Raw genomic sequence first — 25,555 nt, 5'->3', positions numbered from 1 at the left:
GAAAATTAATTCCCAATGCCACCAGGAAAAGTCATCGAGTGGCCGTCGTTCCCAAGGTTCCAACAAAGGTTAGTTATTGGAAAGGCGCATTGGGGAAAGAGGTTTGGTTCTTCTCAGGACCAGCATTTTCTGAATAGAAAGGATTGATTGCAAAAATTTACTATTTCGGTGGCATCGGTGTTTGGCGTGGTAGCTTGGTTGCTGTGAGTGATTCCATCCATTCAAACAAATTTATTGCATCATCTCCCTTCGACGCACGCTTGTGATTATGCTACCGAAAGGGCAACTTTCTGTCGTCGCCAAACGATTATGTTTTGCACTTTGAAGAAAATTCATTTCGGATACACCTTGTATGAAATGGTGCCCCGGAAAAATCTATTTCATTTCCAATTTCTAACAGAAACAAAAGCAAAGAATCCTGTCAGAAAACTTCCCTTTTCGCCGACGGCAGCTAAATCGCTTAAAACTGATGTCATCCACTGAGTGCCAGACGAGTGACAACAGCAGTAATGCGGCTTATGAGTAATGTTAATCCCTTTACTACGGTTAGAGATTCAAAGCCCATGAAACTTTGCTCAATGTTAACAAACAGACATCAATTATGATGATAAATACCATCCATTTCGTATAGCTACGTAGTCCTACGCCACCTTTGCGTACATCCCGACTGGGCTGCACTTTTGAGTTTTTCGAAGGAATCTTAGCAAAATTCTTGGATACAATATGGCCCATAAAAAAATGCGACAGTCTTTATAGCTTATGTTATTGAAGGGTTATTTCTACTATCATATATCTGTGTGTAAGTAAACGTATTACGGAGAAAAATAAAAATTTGGATAGCTTCGCGGAAATAACGCGCAGACAGAAATCCCCGCATAGAACAAATCACACATAGTGTGCGTTGAATTGAATTCAAACATAACAACAAATCAGCTGCCATGAGGTCCAATTAGACATGAAAGAATTTAACAATATCATTACCTGGCCGAGGAGTCAACTAACCCGAAACGAATTGGACTTTGCTTTTGAGGTGCCGATGTACGCTGTAGTCGATTTTACGCTGGAGAGACCCCAGTTCGTATCGGTTGGTTTTACAGGCAGCTTACTGGGCCTGCCACCTGCCACCTCTCACCTAACACCAAAATTTGGGCTAGCGTACTTTAAGCGGCACTCGGTCGCTTTAGGATATAGATCCTAATTGTGGATGCATGTAGGTTTTTAGAGAAGTTGAACATAGCTCCTTTTCAAACCCAATCACACACCAAACAACCCCCATACTTGCAATAAACCAGAGGACGGTTCGTCAAGCTTTTGAACATACTTAGTTCCTACTGCCCCCTAAAACTTAAATATGTGTAACCTTAAATATAACTGAATTTCTCTTTTCTATTCGGTAAGGCATCGTTTTTTGTGTAGTAAAATAATCTTTTTTGGAATTGTTCATTTCGCGCCGAACAATTCAGGACGAAATAATAAAATAATAGAATAAATATAAACAAAACAATGCAAATTTCACAATAGCTGCCTTTGATCATTTACCAGCACTATATTTATTGTAGGCGCTTTGAATTTTCCTGGATTCCAAATTTTTCTTGCAATGCGTAATATCAAGAAAAAAAACATTTGTATCTAGTGAATTCATGAAAAAACAGCTATATAAAATTTGTTGTGGGCCATACTGTAGTTTGTGACAAAATCTTTTGAAACATGAGCGGAATCCTTACAGGTTTCCGCGTTTAATCCTTGGAGTCTTCTGATCAAAAACCTTGGGGCATAATAAGCGAAATCTTTAGATGATTCAGAGCAGAATCTTTGAAGGCTGTTGAGCGGTTTTCTTGGAGGTTTCTGTGCAGAAGCCTCAATGGAATCTGATCGAAATCCAAAGATTAATGCGAATGGAATTCTTGGAAGTACCCTAGCAAAATTGTTGGAGGAATCTGAACGGAGTTCTTGGAGAAACCTGAGGCAAATCATTGGAGGTCTTTTTGCGGAATACTTAAAGGAATCTGAGCGAAATATTGTCACAAAACAGAACAGTATCTTAGGAGAAAAATCCTTTAAAGAATCTCAGCGGAATCGTTGGAGGAATCTGATCGAATGTTTTGGAGGATTTTGGCGGATTCATAGTAGAATATTTGAAGGGTTCTCAGCAACTTCTTGGAAGGAATCTGAGCTAAATCCTTGGATAGCTTTAAGCGGAAACTATGGATCAATATGAGCAGCCTAGGTCTGGTCTAGGATTTCGGGTTGGAAACATTCTCGACACCCTGGGCATAGTGTATCCATTGTACTTGCCACACAAGGTACATACTCATGGAATGGCGGACATAAAAAAGCTTTTAATAATAACTGAAGAAATGTTAATAGAATACTAAGTTGAAAAGCCGGCCTAGTTCCAGCTGAAATGTAGAGCCAATGAAGAAGAAGAATAAGATGAGCAGCATCCTTGCAGGTTTCTGTACTTAATCCTTAAAGACTTCTGAACGGTAACCTTGGTGGATAATTATTGAAAACCTTGAAAGGATCTGAGCGGAATCCTTGAAGGCTTCAGGGAAATATTGGCGGTTTCCTTACGGAATCTTTGGAGGATACTGAGCGAACTACTTGATAGAATCTGAACAGGACCTTTAAAGGAACCTTAGCCAAACCTTAGAATCATCCTCTAAGCGGAATTTTTGGAAAATCTAAGCGGAATATTTGGAAAAATCTGAACTGAGTCTTTGGAGGATTCCAAGTGAAACAAACCTGAGGGGAATTGGAAAAAGCTGAGGGAAATCCTTGGTGAATCTGGGCGGAATCGATGAAGGAATATGAGTGGGATCCCTGGAAGAATCTGAGCGATTTTTCTGGAGAATTCTGAGCAAAGTGCCTGGAGGGCTTAGAGCAAAATCCTCATACGTTTTTGATCGGGGTTTTCGGTTCTGAATCCTTGGAAGAATATGAGTGGAATCCTTGTAGGAATCGGAGCGGAATCGTTGGAGGAATCTGAACGAAATCCCTGACAGAATCTGAGCAAAAATTGTAGAAGGTCCTGAGCAGAGTCCTTGGAGGATTCTGAAAAGAATCTTCAGAGGATTCTGAGCAAAATCGTTGAAGAATTCTGAGCATAGACAGAAGCTGTACGACCGTAATCAGTTTTATTGGCCAATAAAATTGAATTTAAACTGATTACGGTCGTACAGCTACTGTCTAATAAGAAATGATTTGGTGCGTAAATAAGAATTGTGGTTCCAATAGCATCATATGGTAGCATCGGGAGAGACTCGGTGCAATGTGTACAATCCATACACGACCATCGATGATTCTCCAAATGATGAACATCGATCGCTAGAACTAATTAAGTATTAGCCGAATAAATAATTATGCGTATCATTGCCTCTGTTTTTGCCAGTCTCGGTAACAGCGACTTTCATTCACTGCCCGAGCCATCCCCAGAAAGGATGTACGGCAAAGACGGACGCTTCTATAATTTAATTATTCTCAAATGGCCCTCGCATACTTCAACACCTTTCATACCATTTTCACACTTGTCACTGCCTAGCGATAACATTCGGACTCCGTTTCTTTACTATCTGCTTTCGCACACACGCTGCTCCCTTCCTCTATACGAGCAGCATCGAGACCGATATGCCAATAAAAGCATATTCTTTGAAGAAATCAGAGCGGAATCCTTACAGGTTTCCGTACGGAGGTATTTGAGCGGAATCCTTGTAGGAATCTGAACGGAATTAATGGAGAAATCTAAACGAAATCATTGGAGGAATCGAAGCCAAAATTCTGGAAGCATCTGAGCGGAATTTGAAGACTACCTTGAGCGGAGAAGAGAATAGAGAATAGAGAATTCTGGACGGAATCTTCGGAGGAAGCTGAGTGGAATTGTTGAAGAATTTTGTTTAGAGGAATCTGAGCAGAATCTTTGAAGGAATCTGAGAGGAATTCTTGGAAGAAGCGGTATCCTTGGAAAAATCTGGGCTGAATCGTTGGAGGAATCTCTCGGGATCCCTGTAAGAATATGAGCATATTTTTTGGAAGATTCTGATCAAAGTACTGGAGGATTTAAATCAGAATCCTTGTAGATTTTTAGCGGGGTTTTGGGAGGATTCTGTGCTGAATTCTTGAAGGAATATGAGTGGAATCCTTAAAGAAAGATAAGTAAAATTATTTGAGGAATTTGAACGGAATCTGAGTAGAATTTGTAGACGGTCCTAAGCGGAGTTCTCGGAGGAATCTTAGAAAAATCTTTGGAGGAATCAGAACGGAATCCTTGGAGGCATCTGAGCGGGATCCTTGAAGGTTTCTGAAAGGAATCCTTGGAGGATTCTGATTAGAATCCTTAAAGAAATCTGATCAGAATGCTTAACGGACTCAGAGCGGAATCCCTGGAGGATTTAAAGCATAATCCTTGGAGGTTTTACAGCGGATTTTTTTAGCAGGTTTTTGTGTGAAATCTTCGGAGGAATTAGAGCGGATTCCTTGAGCGCAATTCTTGGAGAAATTTGAACGAAATCCTTGTAGGTTTCTGAGAGGATTTTATAGCTTTTTGTTAGGAGTCATTGTAGGATTCTAAGCGGAATCTTTTAAGGAATGTAACCAAAATCCTTAGAGGGTTCTGAGCAGAATTTTTGTAGGAAACTGAGTGGAATCCGTGGAAGATTTTTTTGCGGAGTCATTAAAGAATTCTGATCAGAAGTCTTGAAGTTTTATGAATCCTTGTCAGAATCTGTGCAGAGTTCTTAGAACGATTCTGAGGCAAAACATACTTTTGCATATAAACGATAAAGACGGATCCATAAAAAACTTAAAAACGATCCATAAATAACATCTGAATGTTCCTTAAAATGCTATCATAAATCCATAAAATAGTTAATGAGATTCCACAATGAATAATTTTTCGATCCATAACTAAGCTAAAATTTAGCAATTAATTAGGAAATATCTTCCATTAACATGGTCAAGAAAAACAATACAATTCTTGCTATTTTCCCATGAAAATATGACAAATGATCCATAAAAAACTATATTTTGATCCATAAAACATCAAATTTGCGCATTTTTTTATCGTGATGATGATCCATAATTTCATTAATATTATCCATAATTTTAGTCATATGATCCATAATTCTGGCCATTTGATCCATAACTTTGTTCAAATGATCCATAGTTTTGGTGATACGATCCATAAATTTTGATAAATGATCCATAGATTTTATAAAATGTGTGAATCAATTAATATAGTTTCATTGGCCTTCTTTCCAAGCATTATGGATCACATTATCAAAATTATGGATCATATGGCTGAAATTATGGATCATCATCAGGATATAAATTGCGCAAATTTGAAATTTTATGGATCAATATATAGTTTTAATGGATCATTTTCCAAAGTTTTATGGATCATAAAAATATTCTTTATGGAATCTTTCGAACTATTTTATGGATTTATGGTAGCGTTTTATGGAATATTCAGATGTTATTTATGGATCGTTTTTAATTTTTTAATGGATCGTTTTTCCACATTGAACGGTGCAAAGTAAGGGCTGCCCGATTCTGAGCAGAAGGATTCTGGGCCGAATGTTTAGAGCATTCTGGGTAGAATTTTTTAAGGATACAGAACAGAATGTTTGAATGACTTTGAACTTTGTTTGAACTTTAGGCCGGATCCATTGATTGTTATGTGATATCAACAGTGATATGGCCTACGTAACTGTGGCCTTGGGTTGAACCCACGACCGCCTACTTATAACACAGAAGCGGTAGTCATTGGACCACCTTTCATGTATTCCGTAATTTTCTTTGGGATGAAAAAAATAAAGTTGTTTGTCACTCAGTCAAAGACAGGTCATAGAATAAGCAGCACTACAAATAATTTCTTGCTCCAAAACATTGTCCTTTTTGTTATGAACACTTCTACTGTAAACAGGGTCTACCCCTGAAACAATTCTTCACATCAGGAAGAGTAAGGAATTGTAATGTACCAGTTATCTATCACAAATGCAACAAATTATATACGATTACAACTCAGTGAATGAACAGTTTAAAATGACCACTGTTGTCAAAAAGCGTGATCCGGATACCTAAAATTCCCCAACATCCATAGCTCTACATCCAACCAAATGGATGGCAAATTTCAATACAGTCCTGTATAAGAACCTGTATGAAACTGTATTCAATTTAGGCACATATAATTTTATTTCAACCGTTGTATTAAAATCTTAGAATATTGAAATTTTTTAATACAGTATCTATAAAAAAAGCTTACATTGCAAGCTTATATGCCAAAATTTTACACAATAATTGAATCATTTGTTTGAGAAACCGCATAAGTCCATTTTACACTATTTCGAGAAAACAACAAAAAACTGTTTTTTAAAAAAATTGCACCGAATCTTTCGATTTCTTCGATACAGATCAATAGTTTTTGGCAAAACTCAACACTCTGGAGCACTTTTTAGTTTATCTATGGGCTAAGATATTAAAGCTGTAAATTTCCCATAATTATCAATTTTTAAAAAATATTTTCATTTGTAAATCTACTAATACCTCCACTATTGTTACCCTAGAAACAGAAACATACGGACTTACGCGAAAAACGAAAAGAACAACTCCACCGTACTCGTTCGTACGTCGCCCACCCACCGGATCGAGCGCAGTGAAACCAAACATGCGGCAGTTGGATGGGTTCAAATGGTTCAAATTGTCATAACCCTAATTAACCATTGAAAGTCGATAATTTTACTAGATTATATCGATTATAAGAACAATTTCCAATCCATTCTTCTTCTTCATTGGCATTACATCTCCCACTGGGACATAGCCGCCTCGCAGCTTAGTGTTCATTAAGCACTTCCACAGTTATTAACTGCGATGTTTCTAAGCCAAGTAAGTTACCATTTCTACATTCGTATATCATAAGACTAACACGATGATACTTTTATGCCCAGGGAAGTCGAGACGATTTCCAAACCGAAAATTGCCTTGACCGGAACCGGGAATCAAACCCAGCCACCCTCAGCATGGTTTCGCTTTGTAGTCCCGCATCTTACCGCACTGCCAAGGAGGGCCCCATTATCCATTATTGGTGGGAAAAATTGAAAATTGGTTGAAAAGTTTTCGACTTTTCAAAAGCTGCTGCAAATGTCTATATTTTTTTCATGACGCGATCATTTTTCCTACTTGTGAAATGTCCGTCTATATTTATATAGAAAACAAGGACGTATTCTATGTCAAATCTAGCTTTTATGAGGATAGAAGGAATTGAAAATCTGTTACGTATTGAGTTTGCTTTCCTTTTGATTAATACTATGATGGGTGTATTTTTTCTGTATTTAAATTCAAATGAATGCATCTGCCCGAAATACGGCTATGGCGTATGAGATCCTTTTTTATTTCAAGTTGGTGTTTGTCCGGAATAAGGCAATGGTGAATGTCAATCATTCTATTGAAAAATCTACCTGCCCGTAAACTATACCCAACCATCGGATGGTATATTTCAATAAAGTTCTGCATAGACACCTTGCCAAATCTGTATAATACTTTGGCATCTATAAATTTGCAAGATTTTAATACTATCACTGTGAAGAAATCCAATTTTTTATTATTTTAATACAGTATCTGCATAAAAAGCTTACAATATTTGTATTAAAACCAGGCATTGCAATATCATCTGAGCACAGGATATCACTGAGGATACTGAGCAGATAAATAACTATGATCGATATCCCAGCATAACACCAGTTTCTTTGCTAAGAAGATCGAATTATGGGATAAATTGCAATGCCTGATTAAAACCTTACAGAATTGTATATGCCAGAATTTTATTCAAAAACTGTTAAATTTTTTTATAAACAAATAAAGCAAATTACTGTTTTTTCACTGCTCAGAGATATGCGAAACCAAATAACCAAAACCCCTTGGAATGAGCACGATCAACCAACATGTAAACAAACAACTTTCAATGAATCAGAGCTAGAAACCATAGGAATCGAAAAAAATCGTTTGAGAGGCCTGGAATCCTTTTTTGTCCCATACAACATTTCTAAGAAATTGAGTGAGCTTTTTTGATTATTAGAAGTAGGTATTAGAAATATGCTAAATGTTACTGCAGTTACACAGAAAAATAATCATTCATGAAATCAAAGAATCAATTCAAAAGTTTGCTATTCGAAATTGTTTGCAATATGTAAGCAACTGATTATTTAATATTTTTAAAGAAAATCCTAAGTAATGTCTAGCTTTCGACAACCTGGTTACGGTTACTGTTCGCATAAAATTTATTTGAATTTGTATTATCACAAATGCTCAAATAGATAACGCTGCTGTTTTGTGAGATCATCTTTAAATCCTAGGAGAGACGTACACTGTTTAAATAATTCCCTATCGTATCGGCAACATCATGAATGGGGCATACTATCCATGATACCACGCCATGAAGCTGTCGCTAGTTAATACGTTTATTTTCCCCATATCTGCTAATCCCTATGGGGAATCCCGCAAGAGATGAAGAATCTCCTATGTTCTCACACGCGTGCTTATCTTGGTGAACGATTCAGTCTGACCGCACTTCCCCTTCACGGATGTCTATACCGTTGGTCTCTACCAGTCACGAGAAGTGTCATTCTGCACATGTCATTCTAAGCACAACCTGAAGAGACTGTCCCAGCAGACGGGCTAGGATGTAGAAAAAAAACAAGCCCCAGCAGAAGGTGGAACCGACTACGTTCATCCATCAGACATCAGCGCAGCAAACCGTATGTGACTTGTTTTTGTTCAATCCTAACCAAGCTGGATGGCAATTACATCCGGCTGCACTGGCTGAATGACTAGACATCACCACCCGCCATGTGTGCGCTCTATCTGCTGGAATTCCACGTGTGGCCAGAAGGGATGTCACCCGTTGAGTGTGGCGAGAGCATCGTTTTCGCGACGAGAAAGATTAAGGATGAAAAGCCAACACACGATATCGTTGTGAATCGAGAGGAGCGTGCAATCTATGCAGCGGGTAGTGGAGGAAGAGTTGGTATCCTCGGGAAACCGGAATAGAAGCTTGAACTAACAGTCAGCAGCAGGCGACAAAAGGCAGCAGGATTTTAATTAGATTTTGATGTTTTGTCTCATCTGTATTCTGCAGTGGTTGTTTTCACAGCTTCGGGTGTTAATTTAAGCGCTGTCATTGGACTGGGAGGGGGTACGAAACAGTGGAAACCTTAGAGCTTTAAGAAATAATTTAAAGCTGCTTTTTGAAAACTAGATTCGATTTCTCAGCACAAGTTAATAGCAACAGTACCTAATTATGAAGCAATTGTAGGTGATAGACACATTCATATATTAAATTTTTTTGGGCATGACTTCGTCCATAGAAACTTTTTCAAAAATAATATCAAGCAATATTGATCACGCCGAAACATGCTTTATACAACGTTCAACAACATAAATGTAATACTATTAGTTTCATTTGAGTATCTTGGAAAATTAATGTATTTTTTAAACACGTCAAGCATATATATATCTTCTATTTGAAAACCACCGTAAAAAATCCCAAAAGCAGAACAAACAACGTTAGTACGATCGTAATCATTAGTTCAATCATTATCAATATATCTTTGATTGAGTTCAGTCTATATCAATTCGACACCACAGCAATACAAATGTCATTAGCTAAGTGTTGCTCCATTAGCAACAATATATTTGCAAACCCATCGATCCTACAGCTGCCGAACAGTTCAGCTCAGCATTAGAACCTCGCACGTGATATGGCAACCGCAAATGTCACGCACGTATACAGACAAATACGCTTCATATTCAACTAATCTTCGACGGCCAGGATTTAATTATGTAAATGATTGCATTCGCTAGCCACGTCACGTCACCGAGATAAATTGTCCGCACACATCGGCTAGCTGGCCGGGACCCAGCGGCTGTTGCTAGTTGCGGTCGGATAGCCCCGTTGTTGGTGGCATGCAGATGAGTTGATCCAGTTTATATGCCGCAGCCTATTATGTAGACCTTATGCGAAGGGTGACAATATTAGCCTCGATGAAGTGATTATAAAGGTTTTACGCACTGCTGTTGCTTAAATGTTGCGTTGATGATCACAACATGCGATTTGTCAATGCACCAACGGGGTCAGTCATATGCAAATTCAAACTTTATTGAATGGGAACAGTAGAAGCTTAGTTCGGAAAAGGTGGAAACAATTTTAACTTTTAATTTATTAGGAATCACTTCACGCGTTTATCGCTGTTTTTGCTCCAGTTCGGTTTTCAAATTAGCACTCAACATGATTTTTCAACATTTTCGAATTTTCGCCATCCCATTGTTTGCTGTTGAAAGTTATTTCGATAGCTCATTGCGATACGGAAATATTGCCAAAAAACTGTTGTTTTTCGTGTAAAACACAAGCAAAACACCATCAATGAACTTATCTGGATTCGAACCATTGACCTCCGGAATGGAAAGCACTTGCTATACCATAAAGCCAACGGAGCACATAATATGAACACTTTTCATCGAATTGGATACGTGTTTATCGTATTTCGAAAAGCCATAAAGTTTGAAGGGTTTATAGGGTAACGGTTCCAATACTGGAAGTACTAGTAAATGCATAAAAGAAAATATATTTAAAATATCAATAATATTCAATATAAATAATTTTTATTCATTTAAATATAGATAAACTATTCATTCTGTAATTGGATTTATTCTATTTTACAAACTGCTGAAAATTGCTTACTTTGCCATAGGTATTTGTTCCTTCAACGAACAAAAGTAGGTAAAAGTAGCTACACTGTAGATAAATGCGAGAGAGTCATTTATATTAAGAAAAATTATTGTATGAAATTAGTTTTTCGAGCGAATTTTAGGGACAATTTTGGTATAACAGCATCATTACATCATAACGCATCAACTAAAGCAAACGTTAAATGTATAATATGGAAAAATATTATTAAGAACCAACGATCTTCACAAAGGGTACGGGTGCCCTTGAAATGAAAATGACTAATAAGTGTTTGGTTGGGTAACTAGCTTTGGGACAGATCGTCGAACGTTTAGTCCAATGGATGTTTAGTCGAATGAACATTTGGTCGAATGGACATTCAGTCCAATGTTGAAAGCGATTTTCAGCACAATAGTTCGGTAGTTGGTAATTTTTTAAAATAATAATCAGACAGTGATTTTTTTTTATTTAAATTTGTAATCTACATGATGAACTTATTGGAGAAATTTTACGGACTTGAAGAAGTTCAATCAGCAGCGGAAGAAACGAATATGGAAGCCAGTAAGGATTTACGACTGAGTAAACTTCTGGAGACCTTGGTGAACTATAGAAAAAATGAATGACCACTTTTATAACAACAGCGAGTATTGTCACCTACTGTTACCGAAATTGTCCCCTTTACAGGTGCCCTGGGGACATTTGAAAGCTTCCTGGGGATGTCCGTATGGAAGACTAACCTTCCGAAAAATCGCTAAGAGACTCGTTATTAGTGTGGCAATATTGTTTTATACGGTTTGATATTGGTTCTATGGAGAAAAATTGAGTAACTGGCGAAACACTCCAAACACCAGTTTGCTGGTACCCCAAGGGAATCTGGAATAATTCCGGAACCATCCAGAAATTCCGAAAAACTTAATGTGCTGCCAAAACTAGAATGAAAATTGGACCTTGTGTCAAAATTTCATCAAGATTGGACAAAAAATAAAAAAGTTATGATTTTTTCAAATCAAAAATCGCTTTCTCAAAGAACTTGGCCTTTTGGGTGTTAAAGAAGCCAGAAAACCATCTTTCAAGAGGCCCGGAAATCTTTTAAGGTTTTTCTTGCTGTATCCTTTTCTCCTTCTTTTAAAAGGCTCGGGCGGCCCTTTTTCAAGAAGCACAGAAAGCTCCTTTCAAAAGGCTCGGATGTCTTCTTTCAAGAGGCCCGTAAGCTTTCCCTTAAGCGTTTCCCTTTAAATTTTCTTTCCGCTTGGCTTCCCTCTTCAGGCTGATGTAGGCTTCCTCCATCTTCTCAAAGTTACGTGCTATAATATCTATGTCGTCGGCGAAGCCAAATAGCTGGACGGACTTATTGAAAATTGTACCACTCGTGTTAATCCTTGCTCTTCGTATTACCCCTTCCAAAGCGATGTTGAATAGCAGACACGAAAGACCATCACCTTGCCGTAACCCTCTGCGGGTTTCGAAGGGACTCAAGAATGCCCCTGAAACTCGAACTACGCACATCACCCGATCCATCGTCGCTTTGATCAACCGTGTCAGTTTATCCGGAAATTCGTTTTCGTGCATTAGCTGCCATAGCTGGTCCCGATCGATTGTATCATATGCGGCTTTGAAGTCGATGAATAGATGATGTGTGGGCACGTTGTATTCGCGGCATTTCTGCAGTACTTGGCGAATGGCGAACACCTGGTCCGTGGTGGAGCGTTCGCCCATAAAACCCGCCTGGTACTGCCCCACGAACTCCCTTGCAGTTGGTGCTAGTCGACGGCATAAAATTTGAGAGAGTACCTTGTAGGCGGCGTTCAGCAATGTGATTGCGCGGTAGTTGCTACAATCCAGCTTATCGCCCTTTTTGTAGATGGGACACACGACACCTTCCATCCACTCCTGCGGCAAAACTTCCTCCTCCCAAATCTTGGTATTGACCCAGTGCAGCGCTCTAGCCAGTGCCTCACCACCGTGTTTAAATAGCTCTCCTGGTAGTTGGTCAATCCCACGGGCTTTGTAGTTCTTCAGCCGGCCAATCTCCTCCTGGATTTCTTGATGATGATGATGATAATGATGGTCCCGCCACATACCCCTACAAAGGTTTGAGCAAGACGATTTATCTTTAAGATAATCGGAGACGAGCCAGCCTCGGGCTGAAAGTCTCCTTAATAAAGTCAATAAAAAAAAAAAAAAAAATCTTTAAGATAATTAATTGAATTTAATATTTCAACAATTTAATCAGATTTGCAGATTTGCCGGTTCTTGGAGATCTGGAGCCGGTAGAATTATGTCCTGAGCGCGGTCTCCCAGGTCCATCACCATACCGCCATCTTCGTCTGCCACATCCCCATTCAGGTGTTCTTCGTAGTGCTGCCGCCACCTTTGGATCACCTCACGCTCGTTCGTAAGTCCTTACACATATCAGGCTGTGGCACGTGGCCCTTACGTGAACGGTTCAACTTCTCATAGAACTTTCGTGTGTTCTTAGTGCGGTACAGTTGCTCCCCTACTAGAAGAGCATAACAAAAATTGAACACGATTTTAACATATTGTGATATTTATAACTTATTTAGATACAATTTTGTTCTCAGTAACCATTATCTTTCAAATGTTGTAACAGGATTATATCATAATATGATTTGAAAAATGCTTAACACCGAATTGCCCAACAGTAGGCAATTAAAATAGATGTAGCAAAGTCTCGCAGCCATAGGTATCACAACGCTGATATAATTTGCGAAGGTTGCCTTATTTGTAATGTTGTTAATTTCATGTTCTCGAAAAATATTCTTGTTTAGAAGACAAAAACAAAAAAATATGATTGTTGATCACAATCTGTAGACCTATCACGACCTGTACAAATTCCAACTGCACAGAACAATATATTTTGTATCTGATTCTGTTATAAATTTCTAACAGAATATGTTATTTTTATGATAAAATTGTAACATAATTTGATAGTTTTTTGTTTCCAGTAGTGCAGTTTTTGATAGAAATTTAGATATTTTAACAACATCCTTCACCAGGTTTCTAACATATGTTGTTATAAAAATTTAGTATAACATAATAACATAGTACGATATAATTTTGATATGACCTTCTAGTCGGGTCCGTCTCTTCACGGTCTCGATCTTTCTGCTGACGCTTTTTCCTCCGGAAAATCGAGTTTTGTCTGTTCCGCGCCTGTTTATATCGTGCCTCGTTCGACCTCCTGCGGTGTTGCAGCAATCTCGCCCATGCTGCATTCTTCTCTTCTACTAACTGCTCACATTCGCCGTCATACCATTCGTTTCTCTGATCCGGGGGCACCTGGCCAAGTGCAGCGGTTGCGGTGCTACCAATGGCGGATCGAATATCTCTCCAGCCATCTTCAAGAGACGCTGCGCCTAGCTGCTCTTCCGTTGGGAGTGCCATTTCCAGCTGCTGCGCGTCTTCTTGGGCTAGTCTACCGTCTTGTAGCCGCCCAATATTAAGCCGCGGCGTCCGACTTCGACGCGTGTTGTACACCGTCGAGAGTTTTGAGCGCAGGCATACTGCAGCGAGGTACTGGTCGGATTCAATATTCGCACTGCGGTAAGTGCGGACGTTCGTGATGTCGGAGAAGAATTTACCGTCGATTAGAACGTGGTCGATTTGGTTTTCCGTTTCTTGGTTAGGTGATCTCCATGTGGCCTTGTGGATATTTTTGCGGGGAAAGAAGGTGCTTCGGACTACCATTCCGCGGGAAGCTGCGAAGTTTATGCATCGTTGGCCGTTGTCATTCGATACGGTGTGCAGACTATCCGGTCCGATGACCGGTCTACCCGACTAGAAGGTCATATCAAAATTATATCAACCTATGTTATTATGTTATTCAAAATTTTTATAACAAAATTTGTTAGAAACGTGGTGCAGGATGTTGTTAAAATATCTAAATTTCTATCAAAAATTACACTACTGGAAACAAAAAACTATCAAATTTTGTTACAATTTTATCATAAAAATAACATATTTTGTTAAAAATTTATAACAGAATCAGATACAAAATATATTGTTTCTGGTATGTTGCAAATTTTTTACAGTTCGTGATATATCTCCAGATTGTGATCAACAATCAGAAACTTTTGTTTTTGTCTGAACAAGAATATTTTCCGAGAACATGAAACTAACAACATTACAAATAAGGCAACATTTGCAAATTATATCAGCGTTGTGATATCTATATGGCAGGAAGACTTTGCTACATCTATTTTAATTGCCTACTGTTGGGCAATTCGGTGTTAAGCATTTTTTAAATCATATTATGATAAAATCCTGTTACAACATTTGAAAGATAATGGCTACTAAGAACAAAATTGTATCAGAATAAGTTATAAATATCACAATATGTTAATATTGTGTTTAGTTTCTGTTATGCTCTTCTAGTCGGGTATACATTTCCTCCCTTCCTACCTGCGCGTTCATGTCACCGATGACGATTTTGACGTCTCGCAGTGGGCATCCATCGTATGTCTGCTCCAGCTGTGCGTAGAACGCTTCTTTCTCGTCGTCGGGTCTCCCTTCGTGTGGGCAGTGCACGTTGATGATGCTATAGTTGAAGAAACGCAACTGTCGCAACCTGCGAAACCTAGCGACTTGCAGTTCCATGTTCCAAGCTTCCAATCGTGATCCTTTATTCGTCGCCTAGGTCTTTGCCGATTATATCGAGTCGCATTATCTCTTATATTGTTCGTAATTATTAGTTTTCCAGGCGGCTTATTTGGCCTGCGCAAACCTCCTGTCTCGCCGGAGGGCCATCGTGTCAGGGCTGTTTAGTGTCCCACATAACACCAGGACTTGGGCTTGTGCGCTTTGAGCGGCACATGGTCGCTTTGGCGGAGCCTACTTGCGGATACATGCAGCTTTTTATAGAGGTTTAACAGGGCCCACTGTCAAACCCCACCACATCCTAGGCAGGCGCCACAACTCGCAGATGGCCTGGGGAGGGATCGTCAAGCCCTTGGACATAGTCCCTGCTGCCCCCAAGCTGCTCAGAAGCCTCCATTTAACCCTCAAAGACCCAGGACAAACGGATTTTTTTTTTTTCAAATGGATCGCATTCACCACCTGATCGTCGGAATTCCTTGCGGTTTCGTTTGTGCTCAATGGGAATAGCTATATTTTTTAAGACCGAAATTTCTGTTCAGGTCCGAGTTATTGCTAAAAATAAGTGTGCGCGGGGGTCTTTTCCCTGTAATTCGAACATCAACTCAATGTTCAGGCCATGTTTACGTCCGGAATTTACAAATCAATCATCAAACCATTTCTAAAACATATTTGACAAGAATTCTAGTTGATTTCGATAGTTTCATCATTTGAATAGGACATGGTTGACTAAATTCAGGGCTGGATTCAGGGGTCACAATGGTATATTGTGGGCTACAAAACCAATTACAATGAAACATGCCTGCGGGAATTGACATGCAGCTATGCAAGCTTTACAAATCAGGAGTTTTTAAATTTCCATTTTCAATTGAATGTGATCTTCTGCAATTCTTACCAGGGCCGGAATCAGGGGTCACCACCAATTTCAATGAATCTGGTCATGCGACTGCTCAAACTTCATGAAAACACATCAGGAGTACAATTAGTTCTATTTCTGAACGTCGGCTCAGGAGGCACGTTCCCCTCAATTTGGGAGATTTGTGCCATCGCCTTCACTGGCCTTTCTCATCATTTACCTGACGGAAAAGGAAGTGAAAAGGGGAAAGGAAGAGGAAGTGCAGTTGGAAAGGAGAATGGAACAGGTTTCTGGAGAAGGAGGATACAATCAATAATACATACATACAATGCATTTTGTAAAACGCAATGAATCGCGAAGCATAAAATATCTGGATAAGTCACCAAATGCAAATGCATATTATTATTTTATTTAATCAGACTAAGGCCGAAGTAGCCTGTGCGGTATATAAGAGTCTTCTCCATTCGGCTCGGTCCATGGCTACACGTCGCCAACCACGCAGTCTACGGAGGGTCCGTAAGTCATCTTCCACCTGATCGATCCACCTTGCCCGCTGCGCACCTCGCCTTCTTGTTCCCGTCGGATCGTTGTCGAGAACCATTTTCACCGGGTTACTGTCCGACATTCTGGCTACGTGCCCGGCCCATCGCAGTCGTCCGATTTTCGCGGTGTGAACGATGGATGGTTCTCCCAACAGCTGATGCAATTCGTGGTTCATTCGCCTCCTCCACGTACCGTCCGCCATCTGCACCCCACCATAGATGGTACGCAGCACTTTCCTTTCGAAAACTCCAAGTGCGCGTTGGTCCTCCACGAGCATCGTCCAGGTCTCGTGTCCGTAGAGGACTACCGGTCTAATTAGCGTTTTGTAGATTGTCAGTTTGGTACGGCGGCGAACTCTATTCGATCGGAGCGTCTTGCGGAGTCCAAAGTACGTACGATTTCCAGCCACTATGCGTCTCCGAATTTCTCTGCTGGTGTCATTTTCGGCAGTCACCAGTGAGCCCAAGTACACAAATTCTTCTACCACCTCGATTTCGTCACCACCGATGCAAACTCGCGGTGGGTGGCTCACATTGTCTTCTCTTGAACCTCTTCCTATCATGTACTTCGTCTTCGACGTGTTGATGACTAGTCCGATCCGCTTAGCTTCTCTTCAGTCTGATGTAGGCTTCCTCCATCTTCTCAAAGTTACGTGCCATAATATCTATGTCGTCGGCGAAACCAAATAGCTGGACGGACTTATTGAAAATTGTACCACTCGTGTTAATCCCTGCTCTTCGTATTACCCTTCCAAAGCGATGTTGAATAGCAAACACGAAAGACCATCACCTTGCCGTAACCTCTGCGGGTTTCGAAGGGACTCGAGAATGCCCCTGAAACTCGAACTACGCACATCACTCGATCCATCGTCGCTTTGATCAACCGTGTCAGTTTATCCGGAAAACCGTGTTCGTGCATTAGCTGCCATAGCTGGTCCCGATCGATTGTATCATATGCGGCTTTAAAGTCGATGAATAGATGATGTGTGGGCACGTTGTATTCGCGGCATTTCTGCAGTACTTGGCGAATGGCGAACACCTGGTCCGTGGTGGAGCGTTCGCCCATAAAACCCGCCTGGTACTGCCCCACGAACTCCCTTGCAGTTGGTGCTAGTCGACGGCATAAAATTTGAGAGAGTACCTTGTAGGCGGCGTTCAGCAATGTGATTGCGCGGTAGTTGCTACAATCCAGCTTATCGCCCTTTTGTAGATGGGACACACGACACCTTCCATCCACTCCTGCGGCAAAACTTCCTCCTCCCAAATCTTGGTAATGACCCAGTGCAGCGCTCTAGCCAGTGCCTCACCACCGTGTTTAAAAAGCTCTCCTGGTAGTTGGTCAACCCCAGGGGCTTTGTTGTTCTTCAGCCGGCCAATCTCCTCCTGGATTTCCTGGAGATCCGGAGCCGGTAGAATTATGTCCTGCGCGCGTTCTCCCAGGTCCATCACCATACCGCCATCTTCGTCTGCCACATCGCCATTTAGGTGTTCTTCGTAGTGCTGCCGCCACCTTTGGATCACCTCACGCTCGTTCGTAAGAAGGTTCCCGTTTATGTCCTTACACATATCAGGCTGTGGCACGTGGCCCTTACGTGAACGGTTCAACTTCTCATAGAACTTTCGTGTGTTATTAGCGCGGTACAGTTGCTCCGTTTCTTCACGGTCTCGATCTTCCTGCTGGCGCTTTTTCCTCCGGAAAATCGAGTTTTGTCTGTTCCGCGCCTGTTTATATCGAGCCTCGTTCGCCCTCGTGCGGTGTTGCAGCAATCTCGCCCATGCTGCATTCTTCTTCCACTAACTGCTCACATTCGCCGTCATACCAGTCGTTTCTCTGATCCGGGGGCACCGTGCCAAGTGCAGCGGTTGCGGTGCTACCAATGGCGGATCGAATATCTCTCCAGCCATCTTCAAGAGACGCTGCGCCTAGCTGCTCTTCCGTTGGAAGTGCCACTTCCAGCTGCTGCGCGTATTCTTGGGCTAGTCTACCATCTTGTAGCCGCCCAATGTTAAGCCGCGGCGTCCGACTTCGACGCGTGTTGTACACCGTCGAGAGTTTTGAGCGCAGGCATACTGCAACGAGGTAGTGGTCGGATTCAATATTCGCACTGCGGTAAGTGCGGACGTTCGTGATGTCGGAGAAGAATTTACCGTCGATTAGAACGTGGTCGATTTGGTTTTCCGTTTCTTGGTTAGGTGATCTCCATGTGGCCTTGTGGATATTTTTGCGGGGAAAGAAGGTGCTTCGGACTACCATTCCGCGGGAGGCTGCGAAGTTTATGCATCGTTGGCCGTTATCATTCGATACGGTGTGCAGACTATCCGGCCCGATGACCGGTATATACATTTCCTCCCTTCCTACCTGTGTATTCATGCCACCGATGACGATTTTAACGTCCCGCAGTGGGCATCCATCGTATGTCTGCTCCAGCTGTGCGTAGAACGCTTCTTTCTCGTCGTCGGGTCTCCCTTCGTGTGGGCAGTGCACGTTGATGATGCTATAGTTGAAGAAACGGCCTTTAATCCTCAGCTTGCACATCCTTGCGTTGATTGGCTGCCACCCAATCACGCGTTGGCGCATCTTACCCAGCACTATGAAGCCGGTTCCCAGCTCGTTGGTGGTGCCACAGCTTTGGTAGAAGGTAGCCGCTCGATGCCCGCTTTTCCACACTTTCTGTCCTGTCCAGCAAATCTCCTGCAGCGCCACGACGTCGAAGTTGCGGGGATGTAATTCATCGTAGATCATCCTATCGCAACCTGCGAAACCTAGCGACTTGCAATTCCATGTTCCAAGCTTCCAATCGTGATCCTGTATTCGTCGCCTAGGTCTTTGCCGATTATATCGAGTCGCATTATCTCTTATATTGTTCGTAATGATTGGTTTTCTAGGCGGCTTATTGGGCCAGCGCAAACCTCCTGTCTCGTCGGAGGGCCGTCGTGTCAGGGGTGTTTAGCGTCCCACCTAACACCAGGACTTGGGCTTGTGCGCTTTGAGCGGCACACGGTCGCTTTGGTGGGGCCTACTTGCGGATACATGCAGCTTTTTATAGAGGTTTAACAGGGCCCACTGTCAAACCCCACCACATCCTAGGCAAGCCCCACAACTCGCAGATGGCCTGGGGAGGGATCGTCAAGCCCTTGGCCCAATATGCAAATGCATATGATATACCAATTATAGGAAAGCCAATTATGTAGACTCACACGCATTCAGCTAGGGACTAAAGAGAGGTGTCACAAAAACACGAAAGTCAAAGACGAAACACAGAGTGCACTGTGAAAAACGCATAATGTGAATCCATATAGGTGAGAGACACAAAGTACATTGTGAAAAACGCATAATGCGAATCTACATTGGTGACAATTTGAGAAAAACTAAGTAAAACACATATTCATAACCCCACTCTTATTGAACCTCACGTTGAGATTGAACAAGAGTAGCCGAAGCCGAACGTCAAAGACGAAACACAGAGTGCACTGTGAAAAACGCATAATGCGAATCCATATAGGTGACAATTTGTTGAAAAACTAAGTAAAAAAACATATTCATAACCCCACCCTTATTTAACCTCAAGTTGAGATTAAACAAGAGTAGCCGAAGCCGAACGTCAAAGACGAAACACAGAGTACACTGTGAAAAACGCATAATGCGAATCCATATAGGTGACAAACACAAAGTACATTGTAAAAAACGCATAATGCGAATCCATATAGGTGACAATTTGTTGAAAACTAAGTAAAACACATATTCCTAACTCCACTCTTATTTAACCTCACGTTGAGATTGAATAAGAGTAGCCGATTATCTCGGAGAAGCAAAAAGTCAACTACGCCAACTACGGTTAGCGCAGCGAGGGCTAAATACTGTGAAGGGGGCCCTGGTGCTTCACAGGCTCCGTTTGCGGTTAGGTTCTTATTAGACCTCCCTAACCATTCATTCGTAGGCACGGTAAGCATAAAGCCGCATCACACCGAGAATTAGGGGTCACCTGTATGGTGGACTTTTACCACTGGAACAGGCAATCCGTAATGTTTTTCTTAGCCAGATAACCAGCTGCCGACACCACACGGCTATCTAGGCTGTTCGTGGAGAGAAGTTGACATTGACTTTACGTCAACTCTCAATATGGTCGAACAGCCAATCAAAACACATCAGGGGCACAATTAGTTCTGTTCTCAAACTTCAAGAAAACACATCAGTAACTCAATGAATTCGGTTTGCAATTGAAATTTACCTTCTGAAATTTCGATCAGGGTCGGATTCAGGGGTCAAAATGATGAGAGCTGGGGACATAAAACCAATTACAATGAAACTGGGCATGCGACTGCTCAAACTTCATGAAAACACATCAGAGGCTCAAAGAATGCTATTGATAATTTAAATTGATTTTCTGCATATATGTGTGTATATAAACGGGTGCGGATCTCGAAGTTATTCCGATATTCCACAGAAAATGCGTTTGAATTTATAATTACTTATGGGTCATGTATACCCGGCCGAAGGGCCGAATTGAAAGGTTTCCATCCTGGGCGATTTTCAGCTATCGCCTTAATCAGTAGAGATTACTTTTTGACAACTCAACTAGAAGTTCAACTGTTACACAAATAATTTCAATCTTTTAATTATGGCAAATACTACATTTTTCCACCTACCATCACCTAACATATTAAGCACACACACGAAAAAGCATTCGATTTCAAACGTATAATCAGTATCCAACATGACGTGTCTGTAACTAAATACTGTTGACAACTTCGACTAGTTCTGCGTGAACTTTCCTCAGTGCAAGCTTGTTTAAAACAAGGCGAAGACCAATAATTAGCGGAAATGCTTTCCCTGCACCATGTGCCTATTTGTTGCATTCAACAAAATGAAAAGCGTGTGCGGAAGGAAAGTAAACTCAATTCGAATTATTACATTATGTATGTATTTGAACGGCTTCATTAGGTACTGAAAATGGAAAATAATGACCAGCACAATTTTGTATACCCAGTGAATTTATTCCTGTTTAAGGGAGTACATGATAATATGTACATTTTGCAGTAATTAAGATATGAATGTGGTGTGCCACTTCATGGAAGTGTTATACCTTTTTGCATATGATCAGTAATTCAGATTTTTGCAATAATGCTACCCAAGTAAATTGATTTACTTTCGATGGAATCAATATTCGAAAATTGTTGTCTTTTCGTACTTTCAGAAATTGTACTGCAGTAAACGAGTTGAAGCACGGGTCAAATTGTCCACATATTTGTAGCTGCATCATTGAACGAGATTTATTATTTCCAAACCATTAAATCGTGGTATGCCTTTTTTATTACTTACGGTGAAATAACCTTCTGGAGGGTTTCACATATGATACGGTGAGGCTCGAATTTGCTATTAGTACGTGCCTATATGCTGGTTACATCAGATCGGATATATGATTTAACTCGCTACCTAATTACATTTCTTTCACATGTTCATGGCAAGCAAATTCCATACACTTCGTGCTCACTCCATAAATATAATAATCCCTGAAGAGCTCTGACTGTACAGTTCAAAAATTTGAACGTACTTTACATTGTTTGAAATTCTAAAATGCAATTAATGTAGCGTAACAAAACCTGTCTGTATAAGCGCCATTTTATTATGTGGAATTTAATAACTATAATTCCCAACACGATATTTCCATTTCCGTTTCCAGCACCACTTGTAGTTTTAATTAAACGCCATTGGCCAGAGATTGCCTCCCCCTAGCGAGCTCCTTCAACAGCAGGTTAACCTAAATATGAGCAACATCAACATCATGAAACCATAAAGTTAGCCGATCCACCATCAGCGCTGGCAGCGGATTCCGAAATGTTTGCGCCGTGTTCGAGCTTTCAATTTACCTCATCCAACAGCAACAACGGTTCGGTTCGCTGTTCTATGCTCTCGTGTGGTTTACATTGTATTTCCACTAATAAAAGCTACCCAAGCGGAGTATCTGTAGCATATTCGAATGCAGGCTGATGATGGTTGGCTTTATCCGCCGTGCACGAAATGCTACTCCACATGCACTGCACTCTACAATAGATGCTAATGAAAACATGCAAGTTTTACATCTAGCGAATTCAACTTTTGCTGCATGGAAATCAATTCAAATCACATTACGTATCATGTATACATACCTAGTTTTAGTAAGATTTATTGGGGCTTTGAATCAGCTACAAAATACAACTAATTTGCTTTCAACATCTTTTCTCGCTAATTACAGCTTATCCTGGAAATCAACAGCGAAGTGGCACTGTTCAGAGATCTGCTAATACACGTCGGTCAGGCACGGGACTGTCCGGAACTACGTGAAAAAATCCGGAAATTGCGACGATCCTGCGTGGAAGCATGCAAACACACCTCGGCGCTAATACTTCCGCAGATTCGGCAGTGAGTATTTCAGTACATGTTAACTATACTTTATGTAATCCTTCTCCTGGTGTGAGCTCACCTTTGGTCGAGAGCTGCACTTAAGGTCCAACCGGGGATTATGTATTTTTTTCTGTTGCCAACGTCCTTCACTTCGCTCTTCAACTGCGTACTGTGTAATTTATAGCTGACAAACCCCTTTTTAGTAGGAACTAAAATAATGAAAAACAAATATGGACCCAGAGTACACCGGCGTAGAAACTTAAAGCTTTTCCGTCAATGGAAATGTCAACGAGTTGTGCATACACAAGTCACGTTACACATAAAGGGAATGTGCTCTCTCGGCATGTAATAAAGTGTAAAGAGGGGCAAATTATTCTTATGAGCACTCAAATAATGTTTAATCATTTGTTACAAACATTGCTGACTATTTATTAACACTTTCAGTGCATTAGGGCAGCGGTTCTCAACCTGGGGTACATGGACCCTTGTGGGTACCTTCACTGAGCCCAAGGGGTACCTCGGACAGAAATGCTTAATTGCGGATGTATTACCATGCAAATAAAAAAATATTCATACAGTTTTGATAATTGTGTAAGTTTTGATTCCTTTGTATTGTACATAATATGCTTCAGTAAATCAAAACCTATAGAGACTGTCCACTACAACATCACAGTGTATGAAGAGTTTTGGGACAAACGATCAAAAGGACAAAACGTTGAATGATCTAAATCTGGAATTCAGAAAAAGCTCAGTAGCTCAGTAGCTTCGATGCAAGAGCCTTGAAAGCCTCCTTCCAGGCAGCTTGTAAGCCTCCTTGCAAGCAGCTCAAAAGGCTCGGTAGCCTCCTTTCAAGAGCCTCGGAACCCTTTTTTTTAGGGTTTCAAGTGACTCGGAAGCCTCCATTCAAGAGGCTCGAAAGCCTCCTTTCAAGAGGCTCGGAAGCCTTCATTCAATAGGCGCGGAAGCATTCTTCCATGAGGCGTGGAAGCCTCATTTCAAGAAGCGCGGAAGCCTCCTTTCAAGAGGATCGGAAGCTTCCTTTCAAGAGGCTAGGAAGCCTCGGAAGCCTCGTTTCAAGTGACTTGGAACCCATTAAAAGTCCTTAAAGTCTTATAGGAAGCTTGATGTATTAACTTAATTTAAATTGCAAAATTTTGCAGAATAATTAAGATTCAAGACAACTTTGGAAAGCCATATATTTCGTTAGTTTTCAGGTCGTTTTTTATATATTTAAAGAGAATAGTAGATATACCCAGTGCTGCAAAGTGTCACCGTACAAGTCACGCAAAGCGTGACAATAACAAAATCCAGGTCATGTGTCAAGTACTCAATTGTGATGCTCAATGTGGATCTCACATGCTTGGTGTAACGATCACCATGAAAGTGACATTTTAGCAACTAGCGCTTGGTCACTCACCATGTCTTCACTTCTTCTGCCTGTGATCACCAGCATGAATGATAGGAAAACTTTCCTGATGTTGTGGTTGTCATATCCATGTCATCTTGACTATCGTGATGATCACTTGACCTATGCGGTGTTTGGTTCGAAATCAACGCTCGACAGCAATGGAATAATCCACTTAGCGGAATTAATGGATTTTTGCTGTGATAAAAATGCATGAAGCCAAAATAGAATTTTTGGGAACATTTAAGTGTTCTTATTGTTTATATTGACTTTTTGTGCAATATTTTAAGAGGTGCTATTAAAAGAAAAGTACATACATAGTTTTTCCAAATTTGATCCAGACTATCTTTTGAAAAAGGCCAAATTTTTTTTATTGATTTTTTCAAATGGATACAAGGGAACATCCACAAATTACGTAACGCTTAGAGGGGGGAGGGGGGTTGCCCGAAGTGTGACAATCAATACAAAAATTTTAGAGGCTTCATACAAAAAGTGTGACATAGGGGGGGGGGGCTTGAAAATGGCAATTTTTTGCGTTACGTAATTAATGGATCTTCCCCAATTAAAAAACGACGCATCCTACAAAAAAATGTTGTATGGGTGACTATCGCAAAATCAGTCAAAGTTTCTAATAAAGATATCGGAAACAATTCAAATTGAGCCCTACACTGAAAAAAAATCAGTTTCAACAGTTTCAAAAATTAAAACTCGATTTGCGAAAAAACGCTTTTTTTGATTTGTATGAAATTGTGTCTCAAGATAGGTGATTATGTTCCCTACCAACCGTCCATACATCGCAAGCTTGACACTTTTAAGGGAAAAAAGTTTTTCTAACAAAAAATTTTTCTTGTCGGAATTGATTTTTTTTCTCAGTGTCTAGGAGTGCCAGTGGATTTAACATATACATACATATATTTAAATATTCCTGTACAGTCAAGCAGAGTACAATATTTAGGTGGTAACTAATCGCAACGGATAAAAATACACTGAAAATAATTTCGACAAGAAAAAGTTTTTGTTAGAAAAATTTTTTTTCCTTCAA

At 40.6% G+C, this 25,555-nt stretch overlaps 1 protein-coding gene across 7 annotated transcripts in view; it reads left to right on the top strand.

Annotated features, from left to right (window-relative positions):
* Positions 1–25,555, top strand: part of LOC134204189 (uncharacterized) — a 378,242-nt gene that overhangs the window by 271,825 nt on the left and 80,862 nt on the right. For all 7 annotated transcript variants that reach the window (XM_062679017.1, XM_062679018.1, XM_062679019.1 and 4 more), the window contains one exon: positions 22,960–23,126. In XM_062679017.1, the coding sequence (XP_062535001.1) occupies positions 22,960–23,126 (167 nt within the window). The remainder of the gene's footprint in view (positions 1–22,959; positions 23,127–25,555) is intronic.

This window comes from Armigeres subalbatus, unplaced genomic scaffold (assembly GCF_024139115.2).
Source record: "Armigeres subalbatus isolate Guangzhou_Male unplaced genomic scaffold, GZ_Asu_2 Contig435, whole genome shotgun sequence".
Classification (NCBI taxonomy): Eukaryota; Metazoa; Arthropoda; class Insecta; order Diptera; family Culicidae; genus Armigeres; species Armigeres subalbatus.
This window is presented reverse-complemented; position numbering and strand designations above follow the sequence as displayed.